The sequence below is a fragment of the Phacochoerus africanus genome, chromosome 2 (assembly GCF_016906955.1).
Source record: "Phacochoerus africanus isolate WHEZ1 chromosome 2, ROS_Pafr_v1, whole genome shotgun sequence".
NCBI lineage: Eukaryota > Metazoa > Chordata > Mammalia > Artiodactyla > Suidae > Phacochoerus > Phacochoerus africanus.
In genome coordinates, this window is record NC_062545.1 from 30,218,965 (window position 1) to 30,245,097 (window position 26,133).

At 38.3% G+C, this 26,133-nt stretch overlaps 1 protein-coding gene across 6 annotated transcripts in view; it reads right to left on the reverse strand.

Annotated features, from left to right (window-relative positions):
- The window catches only part of EYA4 (EYA transcriptional coactivator and phosphatase 4), a 312,569-nt gene that overhangs the window by 36,880 nt on the left and 249,556 nt on the right, over positions 1-26,133 (reverse strand). For 4 of the 6 annotated variants that reach the window (XM_047758386.1, XM_047758377.1, XM_047758371.1 and 1 more), the window contains 6 exons: positions 25,143-25,285; positions 24,855-24,998; positions 22,656-22,735; positions 18,145-18,328; positions 8,210-8,346; positions 6,212-6,295 (listed from right to left, as the gene is read on the reverse strand). In XM_047758386.1, coding sequence (XP_047614342.1) covers positions 6,212-6,295; positions 8,210-8,346; positions 18,145-18,328; positions 22,656-22,735; positions 24,855-24,998; positions 25,143-25,285 — 772 coding nt within the window. The remainder of the gene's footprint in view (positions 1-6,211; positions 6,296-8,209; positions 8,347-18,144; positions 18,329-22,655; positions 22,736-24,854; positions 24,999-25,142; positions 25,286-26,133) is intronic. The other 2 variants (XM_047758396.1, XM_047758413.1) reach the window with 1 other exon arrangement.

Here is a 26,133-nt window from a genome sequence, read left to right on the forward strand (position 1 = left end):
CGGAAGCGGGATTTTTCTAAAGTTTTTTAAAATTCAAATGCACAAGTGAGTACAGAACACTTTATGAGTAAAATGTCATTCTTAGAATATCATGTTCCACGAATTGTATTTTTATAAGGCGGTGGGAAAAAAAAAACATGAGACCAAAAAAGAGGGACAGGATTAAGAGCAGGTGGAAGAGATGTGGGTGGTGGTTGGCCATACCACTTTCGAGCTGTGTGACATTGTGCCAGTCCCATAGTGTGGGGTGAAAGCGAAGGGGATAATGCGTTTAACAGGACACTTAGCAAAGTGCCAGGCATTCAGTAAGAGCTCACAAGCGGTACTTACGCACTCATTTATTTACAGGGGTTGGGGGTGGAGAAGAAAGAGGAAGAAAGGCAGCTAGGTAGTAAGGTATGGTCACATCAGGACATGACGTTACACCCCGGCACTTATATTTGTGATCCCAGCTCACTATATTTCAGGCCACTGCAGTACCACTCTGTACAAACACTGACCTTCTGCGCCTCTGGAAATTTCTGCCTTTGTCATGTCCCCTTTTGGGAGAAATAGCGTATTAAATTTCTCCAGCATGGGACACAGATGATAGTTTTCAGAGCTGACTGCCACTTCTATAAATTTACATTACCTCATTTAATCCATCCAGTAACCCCAGGAAGGAAATGGATTATAATCGTGTTCGGGTGCGGATACAGGCTCGGGTTATGGCTAACTGAAGGCTCATCCAGGCACAGGACCTCCTCCTAACTTCTAGCTGGTGCTCCTTCAGCTGGATTATGGCCTCATAGAAGGTGTTCTGAGCAACCTCCAGGACTCAGGAAACTCTTTTTGGGGTGACTGAGAACAATGGGGGAAGGGGTCGGCTACATGAGGGAAATGGGTCTCTCTAGTGCCCCTACTCCTACACTTCACCTAGAGCAGGTCTGCCCTTATCTGTTTCACATAAAGATGCTCAGAATGATACACTATGTGCATAAAAGATTCACTGCCTAAAAGAAAATACCTGCAAGTCACTATGTTATACAAAACGTTTATATTCTAAAAATGCACCATGTGGAAACGAGATGGATCTGAGGAATTCAAAGGACTGAAGATATTAACAATTTTAAGATTAGACAGCCTTTACATAACCCAGAGGTCTTTTTTCCTCTCCCCACCCCTCTACCGACCCCCGCAGCAATAATGACCCTGGTCACTTTTGATATTAGCAGTGCAAAGACCTTCTGAATTGCCAACTGATCACCAGAATGACCTCCTTTCAGTCAGTGCTCAAGGTCATTACTTAAGACACTTGAGAACGGAAAGATTAAACATGGTTACAAACGATTTTTAACTGTAAAACATTTCAGAACCTTTAAGATGATAACATGCCCTGGATGACCATAAAATACAAGTATCCCTCAAATTTATTTGGCCATGGGTCCTCCCCCACCCCACAAAGACTACCAATGAACATACTTCAGAACTCATTTTCCCAAGAAAAAACGTTGGGGAAATACTCTATTCTAGCGGTTTCCAGAGCATGGTCCATCAGCTTTATTGGAAATTTATTCAAAAGGCAAAATCTCAGGCCCCACCCCAGTCCCACAACATCAGAAACTCTGCAGCTGGGCAGCAGCCCTCTGTGTTCAACAAAACCTGCAGGTTACTGTGAACTCTATTCTAAAGTTCGAGAAGCCCTGTTCTAGTCTAAACCATTCCCACATCTTAAGGACTACAGAGCAGCCTCCGAAATGGAGTCCTGGTGTCCGCCCTTGTTCCTCCAAACTCCATTCTCCACACAGCAGCCAATTTTAAACCACTATGTCCCAATGTAGTCTAAATCTTCACAACAGCTTGCACTGGATCTAGACTACATCCCAAATGCCCAGCCATAGACCCCTCCTGATGCAGCCCCCTGCCTGCTTTTCTGTTTCTACCTTGTGTCACTCTCTCGCTTGTTTACAACCTCCAGCCACACTACTCCTCTATATTCTGGGAATACTGGAAGGTTGTTCCTGCCTCAGAGCCCTCTGTGTCCTCTGCCTGGAAGGTTCCCTCTGCTCCCCTCTCTCCCTAATCTGCACAGCTAGCTCCTTCCTGTAATTCAGGTCTCAGAATCAATATCACCTCCCAGTCACTCACTCTCTGACCTAGTTTTATTGTCTTCATAGCAGGTACATAATCTGAAATGATTTTCTTTGCTTGTAAGCTCCATGAAAGCAAGAAGCATGCCTGCCTGTGTTAAGTAAATATTTGATAGGTGGATACTGTTTTTCTTGGAGTTCATTTACAGTGTGTGGAACAGCTGAATCTACCCAATGCCCTCTCTGTCCCCTTCAAATGACCCATGAGCTGCACGTGGTCCCCATGAGCTTCACAAGATGGGCTTGAGATAACATCCCTTGTTTAGCTAAAAGGCAACATCAATTTCCTTACTGACATTAAGAAAAATGTCAATGATCAACTTACTTTAAGAAATAATAATTCAGGAGTTCCCATTGTGGCATAGTGGAAACGAATCTGACCAGGAACCATGAGGCTGCAGGTTTGATCCCTGGCCTTGCTCAGTGGGTTAAGGATCTGGCGTTGCTGTGGCTGTGGTGTAGGCCAACGGCTACAGCTCCCATCAGATCCCTAGCCTGGGAACCTCCATATTCCGTGGTTGCAGCCCTAAAAAGTAATAATAATAATAATGTAATAATAATAATAATCAATAAATAAGGTCATCTAAGTTGTTTTTCATGGAATTAAATAAAGGCATTTTAATTTTGATTAGAAAAAAAAATTAGAGCCTAAAAACATGTTCACTTTATTTTTTAAAATTTTCCTGAGTAAACAAACCATTACTCAACATGGTCACCTCCAGCAGGCCCCCTTCCAATAGCAGAGAATAGTATTAAAGACAAAGATTTGTTATGAGAATGACCTGGTTTCCAATATTTGTAATAGTGCTTATCATTTCATGACCTTGATCAAGTTTCTTAAACCCCAGTAACCCGGGTTTGCTCATCCACAGAACGTGGATCACAGTAAGTTACAGCAGATTAATCATGAAAATTAAGTGGGATAATATTTGTCAAAGTGACTAATAACTGTTATGAATATTTTTTCTTTTTTTGACCACCTCACAGCATATGGAGTTTCCAGGGCAGAGATCAGATCTGAGCCACAGTTGTGACCTACGCTGCTGCAGCAAGGGAAGGGATTGAACCTGTATCCCAGAGCTCCAGAAACACTGTCGATTCCACTGCACCACAGTGGGAACTCCACAGTTGTCATTATTTGGAGTGATAATCCCACCAAGTCTTGTGCTAAACCATTAAACATGTTCTCTTTAATTCTCGTTCACTACAGAGAGTATTATTCCCATTTTACAGAAATCGAGACTGAAGATTTAAGTAATTTGCTCAGAGTCAGAAAGCAGTCAGCATCAGCACTGGATTTTCAAAGGGAGGTTTCTCTGACTCAAACGCTCTTGTCCTTAGCCCCCATCCCTACTACTTGAAATCCCAAACACAGGTGCTCTGCACGGTAGGAGCTATAAATGCAGGCTCGGCGTCCCCACACCCTTCCATGGTGCCCCCAATCCTTTTCCTATCATGCATCACCGTGAGGTGCCGATATCTGTCTGACTGCCACACTCTATTTCACTGAAGGTTTGTTAACTTTTTCCTTTTAATGGAAAACCATCCCAATCGTCCAAGAGACGATAGCTGGAATTATTCCAACTTAAAGGAGAACACACACAACTGCCGCTACAGGACTTCACTGATTGTCCTTACTCCTTTCAGGACATGTCACTTACATATTATGTCCGTGGAGAATTAATTGTCTATGCAGTGTGAGGTGCTGTAGCAGAAAGGGCCCCAGGACTCTTCTCTGCCACGGACTAGCTGTGTGCCTTTGCATACATTTTGTTCCCTCTCTGAGCATATTTCCTCATCTATAGATCAGGGAGAACAATCCTCCCGTCACAATGTTTGTGATGCTTAAGGCCTGGTACATCGTGGGCATTAAATAAACATTAGTTCCCTTCTTCCCCTCACTCACCCCCACTCTTTCTGCAAACTCTGCTGCTTAAGCCCTTCTAAGGATAGAGAATGTCTCTATTTTCTATTTCAGCAAAGCTTTGTGACAAAACTTTAAAATAATGGCATTTGTGTGCGAAATGAATGCTGCATAACCAGGTGGCCATCCCAGAAGGTGATGGGTTATTTCAGTGATGCCCAACTGGTGAGGGAAGCATGAGAACTTTGCTTTGGAATTGCTTTTAAAGCCATTTTATGATTCACTCAAGAAAAGCAGCTTCGTTATTTGGTGTTCTTTTTTTATGGCTCATCACCTTTTTTTTACTTCTTTATTGACACCCCTTCTTATCTGAAATGGAAATCGATGCTCTGTTCTTGGATGGTAGTAACTTTAAGGTATTTTTGACGAAAGAAAACTATAGTTTTCACTAGAGTGACAATTTGACCATGCTCTTTATTGTCTTGGGTTCAAATTATCCTTCTATTTCTAAAGATCAAGGTTACCAAAAAAGGATGAAGGTTTGAAGTCAGGAAGTATTTCAAAAATGTAAAAGTAATTCCAAAAGATGAGTTACAACACAGATTTAGCACAACGAAGCAACACGGATATTTAGGTATAGCCTCTGATGGTGACTGTTTTGATGGGAACTTTATTTGGATTTATGTGTTCAAGTTAGAATATTTATTTTAAACATTTATCTAACGTGAAATTTTATACAACACTTTAAATCAACTTTACTTCAAAAAATAAAATAAAAATTACTGGAACGAGTTCAACAGGATTTACTGTGTATTCCACCATAAGCCAAAATTATTTCAGAAGAAAATGCTTTAGATTACAGTCTGGAAACTTTTTAAACTGTATGCTCTATCCGTAATAGAATTCTGAGTGTGTTCTCCAAATTTATGTATAATTGATTTATTTGTAAATTATAAACATATTTTTTAAGTTTACATGTATTTACACTTAAGATACAATTCTACTTACATGTATTTGTAAAGTATGTGCGTTATGGAACAGTAACAATAGAAACTGCAAGGTGTAAGTGTGTGTTTGTCTCTCCTTATCTCAATGAAGCACCTTGTGTACAACTGGTATATATGCATATCTCCTGCTTTGGAGTCCACAGTTTTAGATGATGATGATGATTGTGATAAAGAGCCTAAGACTCCTCTTTCTAAATGGTCATTAAACAAAACTGATACCTTTCAAATCTGTTTAGCAACATTTATTACTTATACTAAAAATCAAATGCAATGCAGATTTACCAAGAGCGCAACTTAGGAGGAATCATTTGAGTGCAATTAGTACATCACTACTAGTCTAGAAGAAAAGGCTTAACAAAGTTGTTTAAAACTGCATATTGAGCTGACACGAGACCCTAGGAGATAATGTGACACTCGAAAGACATAGGGAGACACTTCTGTAAATGCAATATGAAAAGGAACCAAAGTTAGATACAACTTTGAATAGAGTCATTAAAGGGGTTAGACTGTGCATCTTACAGAATAAAGAACTCAAACCGTAATGGTGAACACTATTGTGTTTCCAGCTGAAAAGCCTGTTGCAGGTCCATCAATCTTTCAAACAGCCTCACATACATGTAAAACAACACTGTTACAAGAAGCAAGCTAACTATGAAAATAATGGTAAGAGATGAAGGAAATGAGATTATCTGTCTCTGAACTTGTGTGTGTGAGGGGGTGCTATCCACAGTCACTATAATATGCTTCCTCAAAGTTACCAAAAATACTTATATTCATTTAAACCCAGAGGGTCTGTCAGACAAAATATTCCTCCCTCTTTCAAACGGCATTCTGCAGCAACATTTGGTGCAACAAATTAATTCAAATAATTTCTTAAAGTTCCCTTATTAGAAGATAATATATGTTTTATAACGTTTAAAGTCCATTTCAATTTACAAAAACATTTTCTAAAATAATTGTATCAGAGTAATACCTTGATTCTTCATGTAGAAAACTCAGTTATTATGAAGAAAGAAAAAACACACAATTTCTAACTGAGTTTCCTAAAATTTGCCAGTTCACATTAAAGAACAACAGTCTACTGAAAAGAAATGAGAGTGGATTTAGCAGACGGTGATAAAAGCATTTAAATGTAGTTTTAAAAGGCTTTTGATTTTATTCAAAACAATATTCTAACAGGTATCTCAGGGTAAAATTTCTTGATTCCTTACCTTGCCATACTTCTGGGCATAAGATCCTGTGAGCAGTGAGTGGAAAACAATGATGGTTTCATCCAAGTCCCAGACAAACACACGCTGCAGAAAAAGATAAATATCAAAGAATTACCAAGGTGTAAGGAAAGAGAAATCTCTCCACAAGTAGAAAATACCTTGCTTTGTTTTTGGATATAATCCTGATACCATTATGTAGAAATTTATGCCACTTCATTAATTTTTTCCCACATTTGCCAGACCTAACCCCTGTAAGACCTGAGGAGCAAGAGTGACACACAAAAATAATAAACTTAAAAATCAGATGTCCTAATTTGAATGAACTCACATGAATGTATACTTGCAGTTAATACTCAAAAAGACACATTTGGACTTTATGATAGAAGTGTGCTGTCATAAAATTTTATGTCTCATAGGATCATGAAGTTTTGCAATTCATGCAAAGAATTACATTTTTTACGAATATAAAAATGTCTTTTTTAGGACTGCACCTGCAGCATATGGAAGTTCCCAGGCAAGGGGTTGAATCGGAGCTGCAGCTGCTGGCCTACACCATAGCCACAGCAATGCCAGATCTGAGCCACGTCTCCAACCTACACCACAGCTCATGGCAAAGTAGGATACTTAACCCACTGAGTGAGGCCAGGGATTGAACCTGCATCCTCATGGATACTAGTCAGATTCGTTTCCGCTGATCCATGACAGGAACTTCCCCAAAAATATTTGAAAGAATCAATAAACAATTCCTAAATAGAAACTGTAAAATGTGGACTCCTGAGTTAGATTAGGTCTTGAGATGGGCTGTTTGACCTACATGGTGCTTTGAAAGATTTCAAATTATTGATCACCATTTCAAGATTAGAAGATTTCACACAAGGTTCAAGGTTCTGACTGCATTAGACAGACTTGCAGTTTGTGACAGTGCTGGCTGACCTTCCATGTGGCAGGGATGAAGGGGCCCCATTAGACTGGCCAGTGCTCCCCAACACCTGCCGGGTTCTTGAAGGCATCTGAATCTGCTACTGTGGTTCACATAAAGGAAATGATCTCTTATGAAGAGGTACAATGACAAATACCTGACTTTACTGAATCTGGATATGTTTAACTTTTTTATAATTAAAATATGCATCTGTGTAAGATGTAACATACTATGGTGAAGAAGAGTATCTTCTGATGTTTCATTAACAAAAGTAAACCTGCTTAGTATGGATACATCACAAAAGATAGACCCCCAACTGGAAAAATGACACATGAAGTTTTACAGATATAAAAATTTTAACATGTGTATGTATCATGTGACTGTAATTCTTTTTTCTTCTCTATACAGTCATACCCATGGCAGATGGAAGTTCCCAGGCTAGGGGATCCAATTGGAGTTGCAGCTGAGGCCTGTGCCACAGCCACAGCCACAGTGGATCCGAGTGGCATCTGCAGCTTGCATCAACTGATTGAGGCGGGGATCGAACTCGCATCCTCGTGGACACCAGGTCGGGTTCTTAACCCGCTGAACCACAATGAGAACTCCAAATGACTAGAATTTTTCTTATTTTCTTATTTTCAGACAATTTTCCCTCTACATACAGATAACTTTACTTTTTAAAATGTATTGATCTCCATACAAACATCTCTCGTTATTCTAGTAATCCCAAGGAGAGTGCTTCTCGGGTAATTATTCCACTAACAATGGCTTTATTTTTAAATTTTCTGTTTGTGCCTTCTGTTTTTGTCTTTTGGATCAAAACTGCAACTATTTCAGGTGTAGAATTTGTAGAGCATTATCTCGTTCCCAAGTTGTTACTGGTTTTAATTTTGCCATTAATATGGACAAAATCTCAAATTTTAGAGCTGGGAAATGCCTGCTCCAAAGTAGTGCCGCTCATTTCATGGTATATCTTTTTCTTTTAAATCTGAAACTTTATGGAACTAAGAGGAATATATACTATATTTTTCAGTAAAATAAAACATCATATTACACCATTTAAGGGTAAGTCAGCTTACCTCCAGGTCACTGTCGGGAGGTGGGGAAGGGTTATTTTTCCGGCCTCTCCCTCGGGACTTTGACCCCGAACTCCTGCATGTTCTCTCATCAAGATCTTTGATGGGTGTGGAGGGGCTTTGCACGGTGTCAAACTCTCCTGTAAAAAACAGAACCGTCAGGAACAGCATTTCATTTTTAGCTCAGATACGAGGCTTCCTCATTCATGATCTTGACAAATTCTCCTACAGCAGAAAGTGCCTTGTGACAAAAAAAAGATTTATAATTCCGAATACACAAAATCCTAATGCAGTCAAAGTTTTACAGATCACACAAATTTCTCCTAGTTTTGATCTATTAAACCTAAACACCTTTTGTACTCCAGATGCTCTCAACTTCCTGTCTCTACTCCTCACCTACATATTTATCTAAATTTAGATCTGTTCTCACCTCCTTATATCAGAGGACGAGAGCCCATCCTTTCACCTGCAGACATGACTTCCCTGCCTCATCTAGTAAGGATCACGTGCCATTAGTCAAACTCTTTGCTTCCCTTCAGCCTCTCCTTTTTCTGGGGGTTGGGGTGGGGCTGGGGAACAGATGGGTTAAAAAGTCCTTCCCTTTGACCCTGCCTTTTTATTTTAAAAGCTATCTGATTGCTATCTTCTCTTTTTAAAGGACCCTTCTTAAAAGAACAGTGCATACCAGTCACATTATACCAACAGGAATACGTGAGCCACAAATGTAATGACAGGTATAAAGGGTTCTAGAAGCCACCTTAAAAAGTGTAAAAAGAAACATGTAAAATTAATTTTATTCATATATGTTGACTGATCTAATGTATCCAAAACATGATCATTTCAGCATGTAATAAATATAAAAAATTATGAGACATGTTTTATATAATCTCTTTTTCATGCTGAGTCTTCAAAATGCTGTGCCTATTACACTGACAGCTGACTTCAATCTGTACCAGCCGCATTACACGTGCTCACTAGACCATGTGGCCAGAGGCTACAATAATGGACGGCGCATTTGTCTCCACTACCTGCCACCCGATTTGTCATCATCTGGCTTCAGTTTTGTGCATGTGATAAAACTACGCTGACACACAGTTCCTAGTAATTACTTAAATGACAAATGCAATGGACAGACTCAGTCCTTCCTGGATCTCTGTGCTGTGTAGGACCCTCTTAAATAAACACCAGCTTTGCAAAACTGTTATTTAGCAGTTGATATCCTGCATGCTCTAGAACATTTCTCATGAGTCCTTCTCTGCTAGGAGACAGACTCCTTTGTCTGCTAGGAGACACAGACTCCTTTTCCTCTTCTCATTCCTTACATGTTGATCCAAGGATAGTTCCATCCTCGGATCGCTATCCTCACTCCACACCACATGGGCTATCTCACCTCTCAGAGGGTAGTCACTTTCAAGTCATACGTCATCCCAGGCTACATCCTAAATTTCAGACTTTGTATTTAGATGGGTTCTGCATGTTCCACAGGTACTTGAAAGTCTAACACATCTAAAGCTAATGGTGGAGCATCTTCTCGGGTACAGTAGGAGAATCTGTGGGACGGGATGTTAAACCAACAGCGGCAACAGTGACGTGCAGTAAGACCTCACAAGTGACAAGAGTCGGACCAACTGTATGGCTTCAAGTATGTTAATTTCTCTGAATCTCTTTCTTTGCATACAAAGGCATGGGTAACAGCAGCTACCTTTTTTAAATTACTGAGATAAATCTGATTTATACTTAATTTAAATAAGTTAAAATGTCTAGGATTGTCCGAAGGCAAACTATATTAAACTTAAGTTACACAATTTTTAAACATAAAGATGTTAAAACTATTGTGCTTTATCACAAAATAAGCATAAAATAATTATGAGGACAGCCAAGCAATTATTAATCTAAATAAACAAATCTAAACAAACTAGATAATACTTAGGTCATCTTTTTTTCTGAGATGTTCTAAGTAAGTAGTAATTTTTGCATAGCTAACCTCTAATCATTTTTAAAGGTTAAATGTTTTCCATGGGAAACAATGTGCATGTCTGGAGAGCATCAAAAAAAAATATGTCTGTACTCCAAAAAATATTTGCTCTTAAAATACTGCTAGTTCATTGCATGGGTTTCTGCTATTGATTACTTGAGAGTAGAAAGTATAACAAAAGGTTCTTTTGTTATGAGGTTGAATATAACCCTATCTTACAGTAAATTATGTTTCAGCTTACTTGTATAAGCCTTAAATGAGGATTTGGGTATTTAAACACACATCTACTTTTTAAAAAAATCACATAGACTTTTTTTCTATTTTCAGTTATTTTTGTAAAACAACGCAGCATGACAATGGGAGAAAAAATTATGTATACGTGTGTGTGTAACTGGGTCCCCATGATGTACAGTGGAAAAAAAAAAGTGTGTTGGGGGAAATAACAATAAAAAAAGAAATTAAAAATAAATAAATAAATACATAGAGACATAAAAAAAATTTTCCCAGGGTTACTATATCTTGCAAATCAAATGTTCTTTTTCAAATAAAATGCCGATTCAAATTAACCCATAACATTAAGCTTATAAAAAATTTTTGGATGACACTCCATCAAACCTGTCTTTCTATCCATTACAGGTCAATTTTCAGGAGTTAACGCTCATCAGGCAGCTTTGTTTTTGCAACAGTGAAAGAGGAAAATGACAAAAGCTTGCAAAATCTCCAGGTTATTGTGATCCAGGGGGTTGGTTGCTGACTGGATCCATAAGAAAGGAGTTTGGCAGGTACGACTCAGCTACTCAGATAACTGGAAGCCAGCAGCTATCGCAGTGAGGGAACAGAAAGAGGTAGAAGGATGACGGGAAAAGACTCGTTATAGGAAGTATCTGAGTCTCGATAAAAGCAGGACTTGATACCACTGATTCTAAATTACTGAGAGATGTTATTTATTTATTTATTTTGCTATTTTTAGGGCTGCACCTGCAGCAAATAAATGTCCCCCAGCTAGGGGTTGAACTGGAGCTCTAGCTGCTGGCCTCCATCACAGCCACAGCAATGCCAGATCTAAGCCGCGCCTGTGACTTACACCACAGCTCACATCAATGCCAGATCCTTAACCCACTGAGCAAGGCCAGGGATTGAACTCGCTACCTCATGGTTCCTAGATGGATTCATTTCCGCAGCACCATGACAGGAACTCCTTTTTTAAAAAGTTTATATGGATATGTATTTGACTAAAGTCACTGCTCATTATGTCTGTGAGATTCATCCCTATTGTAGCTTGGATCAGTTGTTTTTTTCTTTAATGTGGTTGTAACTTCACGATATATGTATATATGTATACTCAACTTTATGTATCTACTCTGTTGATGAACATTTGGGTTATTTGTAGTTTTAGGCAACTATGAATAAAGCTGCTGTAAACATTCTATGGACATAAGGTCCCGTTCCTAGTATATCCCTGTATGTATATGTATTACCTGACAGTGAGAGTTCTGGGTCAGAAGGAAGGCATATGTTTACATTCAGTAGCCACTGAGCATCTTTTTCCAAAGTGGTCATTTGAATTCACTCTCCTACTAGCAATGAGAATTCCAGTTGCTCTACATCCTTGCAAATACTTGCTAGTCTTTTTTATATTAGCAATTGTGGAGGTATAGTGGTACCTCACTGTAGTTTTAATTAGCATTTTCTTAATAAGTAATGATGTAGAACACTATTTTGTTTGTTTCTTGCTCATTTGTTATTATCTCTCTATGAAGCAAAGTTTACATCTTTGGCTAATTAAAAACAGGATATTTTTTCTTATTGATTTGTCATAGCTCTTTATTGTGAAATATTCTTTACACACACAAACACAATACATACATATATGCACATGTAACTTAAACTTCACTTCGACCTAGTGAATTTGGTCCTTCATTATCCTCTTTTAATAATGGGAAAACTGCAGATGTGTGGGACTTAATTAACTTACCAAGATGACATAGCTTGTATGTGAAATGCTGGTATGATTCCAGAACTCCTGCTTTAACACTTCCTCCCCCAAAATAGAAACAGATCATCCAGGTTACAAATAGGTCAAACCTGTGTCTGTTTCTACTGATCAAAAGAGTTATATAGACTTTATACAATCTCTGTGAGAGTAAGGGCCAAGGAATTCATCGGAAGAACATCAAAGTCAAAGTGCAGGTCCTAAAGAGGACACGTGCTGTGTATTTGGGTTTCTATAGCAACCACCCAGATGGAACCGTACTGACCTCCACATCTTTTGCAGGTTCTATCTTTTCTTCTGATAAAGGAGAAAACCAGGAACTTGAGCTCAACCAGTCATTAAACATCTGTTGACTTTTGTGTGTGTGTGTTTTTTTAAAGGAGAAACATGTTAATTCCAGTACCTCTGTAAATTTCACTCAAGATTACTGCACTAGGACACATAAATACTGCAGGTAGAGAAAATGCAAATTGGCAGAGAAGTTAAATGTGGTCAATCCTTTCCATCTAAATCCTCTTGTTAACTTCCATGAAATGAACTAGCACTTGGCTCTCCTTCCTGACCTTATGTGAAATGCCATGAAGATACGGAAAATCTACTGAGTTCTGCCTAAGAAACTGGTTTCTTTTCAAAGAATGAAGTGACCTTACTAAATCCTTTACTTTTCTGAAGCACTTGTAAAGTTTAATTAGCTAATGTATTGTAATGTTTGCCAAGGTCTCAGAGTACAAAACAATATTATAACAAATTGCTGGTTATATTTAATTTCAAGAATGTTTAAAATTTTAAAAAGGAAGAGCTACGAAAATATCACTAAGCTTAATGTACTCATCAGTCATCAAACATTCTGAATGCAAATCAAAAATAAAATACACCTAGGATAATCTTTCTGTTAAAGTCAAGGAAAGATCATTTTAAAGATAAAGAACTAAAAGTATCTGTTCTTAATCAGCATGGTAATATTTCCTTAAACACACTGTCAAATTACCTAATAAGGTAAACTAAATAACTGAATGCTATTTGCAATTTCCAAATAACATCAGTCATTATCCATTGCCTTAGGCTTTTTCCTGGGCCAACACTATACATGATTGAATAATTATCTTTTAATCAGTACTTTAATGAGAAACTGCACCTTCCAACTTTGGATATTAAGATCCAACTTTATTTCATTAGGTTTATCACTAAATCAGAACAACCAGCTGTCTCTTATAGAACATAAAGTATGTTTCCATTTTAAACATGGGAGAAGTCAACAGTGAGTGATTTATGAAAAACTATGGATTTAATTGCTAGGTCTCCGCTGTAAGTCGAAAATGCAGAGCCAGTCAATGGAAAATACTTTTCATACCCTTAAACAAAATATCTCAGATTTCAACAATAATAAAGAAAAATCCCATAGTTTTGAATTTGTTTACTTTTTGGATTCATGTCAGATCTGCAAAGGCAAAATCAAACTTAAAACTACCTTGACTGAAAGTCTGAAGTCACAGAATTCCTTAAAGATCTAGACATGTGTATTGTTCTGATTTTGGCTGAGAGAAAAATATAGTTACGAGTCTAAATAATTTCTTTAAATTCAACAGAAAGTCTCATAAGATCTAAAAATTATGTCAAACCATATTCGTTGGCATTAGCCACCAATGGAAGGCTGAAGAAATTATAGTATTCTGATAGTGACTGTGAGAATGTCACACATGAATGTGTCATATTCAAAGTCACACACTCAGAATATCTACATACCTTCTGCACTTAGTATTTTTAATATAAATAAAATAGGTACTCTGAAAGTTACCTAGTTCTTTAGCTAACAGAAAGTATCCACCTGTGTCTTTCCTGCATAGAAACTCTAGTGGTCATATTGAAATTAGAACAAAATCAATCTTTTACTTCAAGTTCTACCCAGCAAAAACCATTTTGAGTACATACATGGTTTTCATTCATGGTAGCTCAATTCTCGTAAATTCAAAAACACTCTGCTTGTCCTATCACTCAGTCTCTAATATCTTGGTGATCAAATACTTCTGTGGTTTTGCTTCTGAACCCTGTCTTCCCCATGCACTCACCAGTGAGAAAAATCTTTCACGGTGTGATGAGAATGTCGAAAACTCCTTACCTAAACTGTTTTCACTATTTGGTAAGCAGGGATTCTGAAAAATCTTTTTCTTTTAATTAAGATAAGATTCAGAGTTCTCGTTGTGGCGCAGCGGAAACGAATCCCACAAGGAACCAGGAGGTTGTGGGTTCAATCCCTGGCCTTGCTCAGTGGGTTAAGGATCCGGTGTTGCTGTGAGCTGTGGTGTAGGTCGCAGACGTGGCTCGGATCTGGCGTTACTGTGGCTGTGGTGTAGGCCGGCAGCTGTAGCTCCAATTAGAACCTCCATATGCCGCGGGTGCAGCCCTTAAAAAAAAAAAGAGATAAGATTCTTAATGAAATGTAAGCATATACTCAAAAAGGATAAGGACAGATTGGAACATGGGATTTGGGCTGGGAGGAGGATAAGGCAAATGAAGTGCCAGGGATGCAACATTTAAGGACCCTGAAACTGAACGTTTCAGTAAATTCTGCACCCCAGGCAACACTTGCCTTCCTTTTTGCCCTGGCCCTACATAGGATACTGTTGCTAAGGGACATGGAGGCTAGATGGAAAGCCTATAAGGAGGGAATGAGGACCAGAGATTCAAAGGCACTGTATGCTCATAGGAGCGAGTGTCTAGAAGGAAGATAAGGGAAAGAAACTGATAGAAGAGACATCAAAGGCTAAGTCTAGTATACCTACTAACTATTTTCCTTTGGGTCTGCAATTATATTAGAGGATATTCTGAACAGGGAACCAAAAAGAAAGACTGTTACCATCTCATGAATATGAAGCACATTGTAGCTGTTGCTTAAAGTATCGGTTTCATTGTCATTTCATGTTCAAATCAGTTTTCTTGTTAATATTCCCCATATTATCTAGCATTTTCCCTTTCTTGACATCCATACTATTGTAATTATTTGCTTGATCTTTATTTATCTTGCTTGCTAAATGGAAGCTAAATGTATGCAAAGAACTTACTCACTACTGAAATATCAGCAGTGCCTGACACCTCGTAGGCACTCAAAACATAACTGTTTAGTGGCCTTTTTATCTTCTTGGAACCACTGGTCCAGTAAGAAGGAATTTACAGTGGCCATATGACCAGGTGTCCCTATTTTCTTTCCCTTCCAAAGCAGGACAAAAAAGAAGCAGAGATGAGTCTGGATCTTCGGAAGTCAGAAAAAAATATTATTGGACATATTAGCGGTATTTAAAAAAAAAGAAAGAACAGATGAGTAATGTAAGCAGAGGTGGAAATTCTAAGAATGAGAAATAAACGCTAGAAATCAAGAATACTGTAACGGAAAAGAAGAATGTCTTTGATAGTCTCATCAGTAGACTGGACACAGTCAAGGAAAGAATCAGTGGGTTTGAAGGTATGTCAATGCAAATGACCCAAACTGAAATGTTGAAAGAAAAGAAGAATTATAAAAAATAAAATAAAATAAAAAGAGTTCCGGAGTTCCCGTCGTGGCGCAGTGGTTAACGAATCCGACTAGGAACCATGAGGTTGCGGGTTCGGTCCCTGCCCTTGCTCAGTGGGTTAACGATCCGGCGTTGCCGTGAGCTGTGGTGTAGGTTGCAGACGCCGCTCGGATCCCGCGTTGCTGTGGCTCTGGCGTAGGCCGGTGGCTACAGCTCCGATTCAACCCCTAGCCTGGGAACCTCCATATGCCGCGGGAGCGGCCCAAGAAATAGCAACAACAACAACAACAACAACAAAAAAAGACAAAAAAAAAAAAGAGTTCCCTGGTGGCTCAGCCAGGTTAAGGATCCAGCATTGTCACTGCTGTGGCTCAGGTCACTGCTGTGGCACAGGTCTGGTCTTTTAAAGGCAAGTTCTTTAGAGGGAAAGAAAATCATATAGGTCAAAAACTCAGCTCTAGAAATTCCCTGGTGGGCCTAGTGGGTTAAGGATCTGGAATTGCCATTGCGGTGGCTTGGGTCACTGCTGTGGTGCAGGTTCAATCTCTGGCCCAGGAACTTCCACATGCCTCAGGTGTGGCAAAAACAAAAACAAAACCAAAAACCTCAGATCTACATAACAAAAGGAAAAGTATCAGAGAAGGAAAAAATATAGATTAAAAAGTCTTTTATTTTTCTTATTCTTAATGAATTTAATAGATAACTGCAAAATAATAGTAGCAACAATGTATTGGGTGATTATAGCATAGGATAAAGGAAATGAATGACAGCAAGGATATGAGACATGAGGGAGGAATTGGGAATACTCTGTTATAAGGCACCTGTACTACTCATGAAATGGTATAATGTCATTTGAATCTGGACTAATGTCAGCTGCAAATGTATATTGCAAACAGTAGGACACCAACAAAAAGTATTTCAAAAGAAGTACAATGAATATAATAAAAGAAAAGGCAATGCAAAAAAAATTTTTTTAATTATTAACTTCAATTTTCTTATTGAGTGTTGACAGTTCTATATATTCTGGATAAAAGACCTTTATCACATATGTGTTTTGCAAGTATTTTCTCCCAATCTGTGGCTTATCTTTTTATTTTTGTAACTGTGTCTTTTGAAGAGCAGCAGTTCTTTGTTTTATGAAGTCTAATTTACCTTTTCTTTTATGGATTGTGTTTTTAGTGTGATATATATTAAATCCTTACATAACCCAAGGCTACAAAGATTATCTACATGTTTTCTTCTAGAAGTTTCCGTTTTTACGTGTATTGTATATGGATGGTATGAATTACAAGTCAAGTACCATTTTTTGAAACACTATTCGTTTTCTAATTGCCTTTGCACCTTTGTCAAAATTCCAACTTTTAGTGTATGTTATATGCGTATATAAAAATACATACATACATAATTCTGAATTCTCCATTCTACTACTATATGTATCCAACCCTTTTGCCAATACTAAAATTCTTGATTACTATATTTTATAAATTTTGAAATCTGGCAACGTGAGCCCTCAAACTTTGTTCTTACTTTTCAAAATTATTTGGCTATTCTAGTAGTTTTTTTTGCCTTTCCTTATAATTTTAGAGCCATCTTGATAATTTCCCCAAAAGGTCCTGTTGGAATTTTGAAGGATTAAAATGAGTCTCTATTAAACTTGACTTTAAATGCTTCAGCTGTGTTAAATGTGTGTCAGCAAATATGATTCTAACAAGAATGCATATAAGTTTTTGGGAATGAAGAAAATAGTGAATTTTCTTTTTTTTTAATAGATTTTTTTTTTGTCTTTTTCTAGAGCCGCTCCTGCGGCATATGGAGGTTCCCAGGCTAGGGGTCGAATTGGAGCTGTAGCCACTGGCCTACACCACAGCCACAGCAACGCAGGATCTGAGCTGTGTCTGCAACCTACACCACAGCTCACGGCAACGCCAGGTCCTTAACCCACTGAGCAAGGCCAGCGATCGAACCCACAACCTCATGGTTCCTAGTCGGATTCGTTGACCACTGAGCCACGACAGGAACTCCATAGTGAATTTTCAATATGTGCTAATCGGACAAAGACACTAAACTACCTACCAATGATCCTATAAATCCTAGAAATGAAGGAAATGTTCACTGGCTGGAGCTCCTAAGACTCTCAAGCACAGAGGAAATATCAGTTATACCCAAAGAAGATAATATCACATCTTTTCTATATTGTCAAGATATTCACAAAATAATTAGTTTTGTCCAAAGATCTACTTACCTTGCAATCTCCATATTCATTTGTCATTTGAGATGAAAATCTCCTAACTATTCCACATCTAAAAGAAAGATTTTCTGAAATACCAGAAGAGCCTCATCTCATACAGTGGTACTAGCACAGAGGAAACGTCAGCATAATTATCTGGGAGTTTTCAGCCTTGGTTTAAAAATTTCCATTTTCTCTATATTATTAGACATATCAAGACATATAAAAATATTTCACCTGGATGAAGATCTGTACCTGGTTGGCTAGTCAGTCCTGGGAGAGATTCCTGCAACTGATAGGTTGAGGTGGAGGATGACGTGCCATCCGCTGTGTTATTCGATGTCATATATGCGCCATACGTTGATGCGGAGTAATACTGTGCATACTGGTTTTGGCCAAAGGCTGTGTAGGATGGATAATCCTGAAACAGTAATTGAGATGTGTGTGTGTGTGTGTTCGAAAGAGAGATTACCCTCTATTTTCTTTAGAGTATGCTCTAAAGAAAAGTTCCCTTGTGGCACAGCAGCTTCAGGATCTGGCATTGTCACTGCAGCGATTCGGGTCACTACTGTGGTGCAGGTTTGATTCTTGGCTGGGGAACCTCCATATGCTGCAGGAGAGGCCAAAGGGGGGGGGGCGGGGAGAAAGAATAAAAAAAACAAAAAATAAAAGAAAAAAATTAAAAAAAGAAAAGCAATCACAACAGTAATTGCAAGATTAGTATTTGGCTTCATTGTTTTGGAGCCCACAGCTTTGAGGGGAACTAATGAGAAGAGGCCATTCTGTGGGCATATCCTATATGAATGCAGTAATGAACTGTCCTGTTGTGCTTGCAAACCAGGTCCAGTATACAAATTTTAAGCTATTTAGAAGTCCTATATGCTTCACTTTTCTGCCAGATTTACACATCCAAGGAATTACATCCTCAGGTCTTATGCACGTGAAGAGGAGAGAAGCTGTTTATATTCACATGTTTATTCTCATACATCTCCTACCACCACCAGCCGGGAGGAGGTGTGCCCCTCCCCCAGGCTCCCATACAGACCTTGGGCTGCATTATTGTGATTTTTTTTTTCCCTTTCTAGGCTACTCTTGATAATTCTGTTTTCCTGCACCAGGTAAAGAGTAGATAAAAGAAGATAAATAAAAGATTTTCTTATTCAGTTTCTCACGGGCTACATGCCACCTGAGGACTTGAAGTCTTTAATGAGATTTTCAAATATTTAATTTGCCTCATTTGTTACAGAGAAAAAAGAAAGCCATTCGATCAATTCCTGTCACCTGCTTTTCATTAAATTTTTCAATAATCTTAAAATGATCTAAATAATCCCTCAAAATTATTTTACAAAATAGCTAATGAAGAAGTATTTGTTGCAATAATTGGTGTTTAATATATCCGGCATATTTTAGCCCAAATTATTATCAGTGACGACAAGTTCTCTTTTTTTTTTCTTGCTTTTTGGGGCTGCACTTGCAGCACATAGAGGTTCCCAGGCTAGGGGTCCAATCAGAGCTATAGCCGCCGGCCTACGCCACAGCCACAGCAACATCAGATCTGAGCCGCGTCTGTGACCTCCACCACAGCTCAGGGTGTTGCCAGATCCTTAACCCACTGATCGAGGCCAGGGATCAAACCCGTAACCCTCATGGTTCCTAGTCGGATTGGTTTCCACTGAGCCACGACGGGAACTCCGAGTGATGACAAATTCTTGGTCAGGATTAAGATTCCCTAATACATGCTTCTAAGAGGGAAAAGATCCATATTCGATGTGGTTTCCAAAGGAGAAAATTCTCTGTATAAGTAAATATGTGTAAAAGCAAATGTGTGTCTTATCAGAAAAGATTAAGCTGTATAGCTGAAAACTAAAATTCTATTTGTTGGTTAATTTCAGGATCTATTACCTGTGAGTTAAGGAAAAACAACTCTTAGCAATATATGGACAAAGTGCCTAGTAACACATTTTTCTCAGAGTAAAAAAGCAATAACGAATATTAACATAGTGCAGATGTTGTGTCAGGCACTGTTCTAAGGCCTTAAGTAGATTTACTCATTGAATCCTTACAACCTTCTATGCAGTACTGTTATTATCTCCATTTTACATGGAAGGAGAGACAAAGGCATAGAAGAGTTAAGTGATCTGCCTAGAGTCAGACAGCTAGTTTCAGAGCTAGAACTGGAAGCCAGAGAGCCTGACTCTGGCCTCTATCTGTGTGTGGAAGCTCCCACTGGGCTGCCAATGCCCTTAGAGGAGGATGAAGTTACTTATTGGAAAGGCCCAGACAACTAGCTTCCAGTGATGATAGCGTCTTTGGGCGTTCAAAGAGATCTCAAAGAGCCCCCCTTCTCGTTACTTCCACTGTTGTTACTCTTGCCAAGCTACCTTCACTTCCTGCTGGAGTCAATGTACCGGTTTTCTTTTCTTTAATTTTTTTCTTTTTTTCTTTTTTTTAATGTACCAGTTTTCTAATTGGTCTCCTTGTTTTCATTTTTTGGCTTTTCCCAAAGTCTCTGAAGCCAGAGTAATCATTTTCAAATGTAAATTATATGATCTCTGCTCTTGTCCAAACTTCGTTCATAGTTTCTCTTCGGGCTTGGAACAGAATTGAAGCTGCATGCTCTAAGGCCCATACTCACAGGGCCGCTGCCTGTCTCCACAAACAGATGCCTCCCCATCTGCCCCTCATGTACAAGCTGCCCTCCTGACTTCACTGAGTTCACCGACACACCAAGATTGCACCCCTTGCGGGTGTCATACATGCTGCTTTTTATGCCTGTACACCTTTGCCCTCATTCTTCATCTATCTTTGGGAAGACTTGGCCTAAATGTCATTTCCATTTGTCCTTCTACAAAACCTTCCTTGCTCAAAATGAGCTTTCTATTAACATTGTTAATAGCACCCTGTTCCCTCCCTTCATGTTTTCTAATTCTCTATTTACTCATGTGTTTACTGGTTTATTGTCTGCATCTCTCTTCAGGCTGAAAGCTCCATGAAGCAGAAATCAGGACCCGTTCACCTTGCCCCCACCTTCAGATTCCCAGCATAGAGACCAGGTCCTAACACCTAATAGGCATTCAATAAGTATTTGTTAAAATAATAAACTAGTTTTCAGACATGGTTCAAAGCACAGATTACATTTTATACTGGAGCCACTGAATTAAATATCCAGGTAATATTCAGGATCTATTTTATGATATAAAAACTTCATCAACATATTTTATTCTCATTTATTAATTTTTTTAATCCTTCCCCTTGTAGAATAAAGCAGTCTTTCCTTTATGCTACCACTCAGGCTAGTGTACATTTCTATTACGAAATTCAAAATACCCCACCCTCTGTCCATGTTATTTTCATGTCTGTGTCTTCAGAGATGACTACATCAATCCAGAGAGCAGGGAACACTATTTTTGAATTTTCAATGCATAGTCCTAAAAATCTAATGGTTAGCAGATGCTCAATAAATGTTTGCTGAATCAACAAATGAGAGTGTGAAATTAAGCTACTTGGATCATCAAACATTCTCAATTTTTTAAATAATACCATATTCATATTGGCTTTGATGTTTAGTGTTTTAAGAAACCAATTTTGAAACTAATGCCAAATTATGTAGTTTAATCCTGTCAAAACATTATTCCACAGTTTAACAATCAATTTTTCCCTTTTGCCTTTTGTTATCTTAATACAAATTGAAAAGAGAAGACAACAAATCCTTCAGTAAATTCAAGAGCAAACATTTGTGCAGTAACTTATATTTTAGAATGTATGCAGGTCCAATGATTATGTTAGGGTGAAATAGTGCATTGCCATTCCATGAAATCAGTTACCTTCCATCTCAGCTACTCTGAACATGACCGAGATGTAAGAAATAAGGACAAAGGTTTCTGTATATATCACAAATTCGTTTCAGACCATGCTGGCTCTCCCATTCAGGGACAGTCACTCTTGCTCCAAGTGTAATTCCAATATGAAATTGTTTACAAACAATCGTAGGTTTCAAAACTAACAAAAATATTAAGCAAACATAACTAGGAGGATTAAACCCTTTTAGGAGCAGACACAGTGACAAAAAATTACACTGTCAGGAGAGTAAGAGTTATCAAAAAAAAGTTATCAAAAAAAAGTTACAGAAGTAAAAAAGAATAAGAGCCAATAGTATTTTGAGAGGCATTTTGTTTAGTAACAAACGATTTATTTTGGAACCAAGAATGTCCTATAGTTTATATCATTATCTGATTATTGACTGTAGTTCATCCTATCAATGTTCATAATAACTTTTATCAAGAAAAAATAAACATGTTTAGTACAGCTTAAGATAGTTGGAAAATATGCAATGGATTCTGTAATTTCATGCCAAATGATTAAAATAGTCATGGCTTAGGGAGTTCTCTGATGGCCTAGAGGGTTGAAGCTCCTGCATTCTCACCACTGTGGCTTTGGTTGCCGCCGTGCAGCACAGGTTCAATCCCTGGCCCAGGAATTCCCACATACTGCCTGTGTGGCAAAAAAGGAAAAAACAAACAAACAAAAAATAAATAAAATAATCATGGCTTAAATGTTAAGAGGGCAAAGCTTTAGCAATCAGGAAAACTAAAGCAGAATTATGTATGTCCCAAGAATTCCATATAGCTAATTTTCACCACCTTGAAATCCCATCTTAATTTTAAATCAATAAAGCTTTTTAACCTAACACTATTTTTTCAAAAATCTGAAATAGATATAAAAAGCATAAATACAAAAGGCTACCATACCTGTTGTGAACCACTGAAATTCGTTGAATTGGAAACTGAATTATTTGCGTAAATAGTAGATGATGGTGCAAAACTAGAACCTAGACGTAAAGAACAAATTGCATTTAAAAAGCATTCCTTGAAAAATATCAGAAATACTTCACTTTACAGGATTCAATCAGAGAAATATATTTTTAATTTTGTTGCGGAAGCAATAAAATTTGAAATGGAGAGATTTATAAGAAAATGCGCTCTGCTCTGTCTTGTGACAACACATAGCATCTTTCTTTGAGAAATCTGTAGAAGTAAACAGGAGCTTGTGGGAACAGTCTTACCAAGGACTGCAACTAACCTGGAAGGGTCAGTGTCTAGAAATAAAGAAGTATTTAAAGAATAAAATATTATCCATACTGAGACTACTTCCAGGAAACTACGGAAACTCTCCAATATCAGCTGCATACGTGCACAAAAACTACCTGAGTTAAACATTTGGCTGAGGCTAGCTTAGGAAACATGCACACAGAATTGGTTTAGACTTGATGCTTTCAACTCCTTATTTTTTGTTCCTCTATGTCCTCTCCTTAGCACAAAAAAAGCTGTGAGCTAGCACTCACACCTAAGGGAGAACTGTTAATACGGCAATCATCTAAGGTTTCACAGCCTTCTAAAATTTAACTACAAGGTCAAAAATTTATTTCTAAAATGAGGGAAAAAAAAGAATGATCAATTTACAGATTAAAAAATACATTTTCATGGAATGTACTTGTTAAGGAATAAAATAAAAGGCTATCGAGGCAGCTGATTTTTTTTTTTTTTGGTCTTTTTAGGGCCGCACCTGAGGCATCTGGAGGTTCCCAGGCTAGGGGTCTATTCGGGGCTGTAGCTGCTGGCCTATGACACAGCCACAGCAATGCCAGATCTGAGCCATATCTGTGACCTACACCACAGATCATGGCAACACTGGATTCTTAACCCACTGAGAAAGGCCAGGGATCGAACCCACAACCTCATGGATACTAGTCAGATTTGCCTCCGCTGAGCCATGATGGGAACTCCTGATAACTTGTTTGAATCAATGTTTTTGAATGGCAATAGTGTTATGTAATCAATGCAAACTGACATGGCCTGGGATATCCAAAATGGAAGTATTTTGGGGAATAAATGGAAATGCCTCTGTGGCCTCTTGTACAACGCCAACTGAAGATGAGTAGCTCATTGGAGTTGAGGCATGTGTGCAAGTATGTATCTACTGACTTTCTAAGGAAAGAAGAGAACCATCATTTCAGCCAAAAAGGTCTGAGTATTTACTGTGTTTTAGCCAATCAACTAAAATGTCAGTATCAGTATATTTGAAAAATGTTAATGGGAGTTTCCATTGTGGCTCAGTGGTTAATGAACCCGACTAGTATCCATGAGGATGAGGGTTCAGTCCCTGGTCTTGCTCAGTGGGTTAAGGATCTGGTGTTGCTGTGAGTGTGGCAGTAGGTCGCAGACATGGCTCGGATCCCGCGTTGCTATAGCTGTAGCTGTGGCAAAGGCTGGCAACCACAGCTCTGATTCAACCTCTAGGAACTTCCATATGCCCAGAGTGTGGCCCTAAAAAGACAAAAAAAAAAGAAAGAAAAATGTTTATGTATCCCTGAAGTTATGACAAACCACATAGACAAAATGACAGGTATAAGCTTTTAATTATTTTAATATGTCACTAAAATATTTTCTGCAACTACTACACAATGTTCAAAAATAATTTTTAATCTGATATAAAAACAAAAAATTAAATAATGACCATCTATGGAAAAATTTTTTCAAGGGGGAGGTAAAAATTACCTAAATATTCCTATTTAAAAATACGGTATTCGTAGGAGAGAGGCATTTTAGAAATGAACCAAAAAGGACTGTCATGAATCTTTGAAATCACTTAGGCAGATGCCAGACACATGACTGACACGGTGACTGGCTTGGAGATTGCTTGCCTTGGAGTTAGTTTCCTAGCAGTTTTAACCTTAAGAGTTTAAATTTGATATTGGTCATGTTTCCTGATGTGCACTGACCTCTTTTCCTCATGTTTCTTCCAAGTTATTTGTCTTTTCTGATGAAATCATGTGAGCCGCCGTAACATTTAAAAATTTCTTCATGACTATATATTCCTAGTCTGAAGCCAAGAAGTCTCATTCAAAGAATTCTTTTCTCACAGAACATATTTCTTGTGTGGCTCCTTACCTGGCATCTGGTAAGAATAAGGTGTCTGCCCTGGTTGTGGGGTAGAAAACCCTGGGCTGTAACTGAGGCACCCGCTCTGTAACGGGGACTGAGTCTGTGAAAGTCCGCTCTCTGTCTTGATGCCTGGTAACATCACGCCCAGATCTGTTTGGAAAACGCATGAGCAACCATTTAATCCGTGAAAGTATCTTACTTCTGAGTTGTAACTTATATTAGAACACACAGTTACTGGCCAGCAGGACTACCTGCTTATAACCAAAGCGGGAGAAGAGAGAAGACGTGAAATACCGTAAGTGGGCAGACTGTAGGGTTGTCCTGTCTGTGAGTAGGCTGTGTAGACGGCTGGCTGCTGCATCCCCGAATACTGAGTCTGGCCTGCATAGGCAGACATTGTTTGAGCTGCTGGTGTAGAAAGAATGTGTGGATAGGGCCTAAATATCAGAAAAATAGCATTACTGTGGCAAAAAAGACTGCATATTAGTTCAGACAGCTTAGATTCAGTGAAATCTGATAACAGCCAGGAAGTTATCCTCTTCTTTATCCACAATATCATTTTAACAATAAATAGAAAAGGACAAAAATCTAAATGTCAGGAGTTGAGGCTTTGCTACAGACCAGTCTAGTGACCTGGGGTAAGTAATTTAAACTCCCTAAGCCTACATCTCACCTGTAAAAAAAACAAAACAAAAAACCACCTTGGGTTTAGATATTATACCTAAAGTCTCTTCCAGGTCTGTAGTTCTTTCTTGCCTCCAAAACAGAATTTCAATTGATATATAGATGAGGCAAGTGTAGCCCAGACCAGTGAATTAGTATACTCTGAGCATATGTCCTGCCACCATGTGTGACCCAATGCTATGTAATGACTACAAACATCACTAAAAGTCCTACAAAGAACGGGAAGGCTTAAAAAAAATTAAAAATCCAAAAAGTAGGCAGCTTCCTGAAAGAAATGAAATGCCATTCCCTTCGCTATGCCACATCTTATAGAATGTTCCCCAAACTGATATCCAACACCCAGCCTACATTTAAAGGCAGACATGCTAGCTGCTGAGGAAAATAACTTTTAAATGTGCATGACTGGGCGTCCAAAATCTTGACACATCTGGCTGACTGCAGCCAAACTGAGATATACACCCAATATAGTTAAATGTGAAACTTCTACCACTGTCCTCAAAAAGTTGACTGGATTAGCTATAAAAACAAAAGTGCATATTTTTCAAAAATATGTTTATTAGAACTTGAAATCCAATATAAACATTGTGATAATGGAACAAAT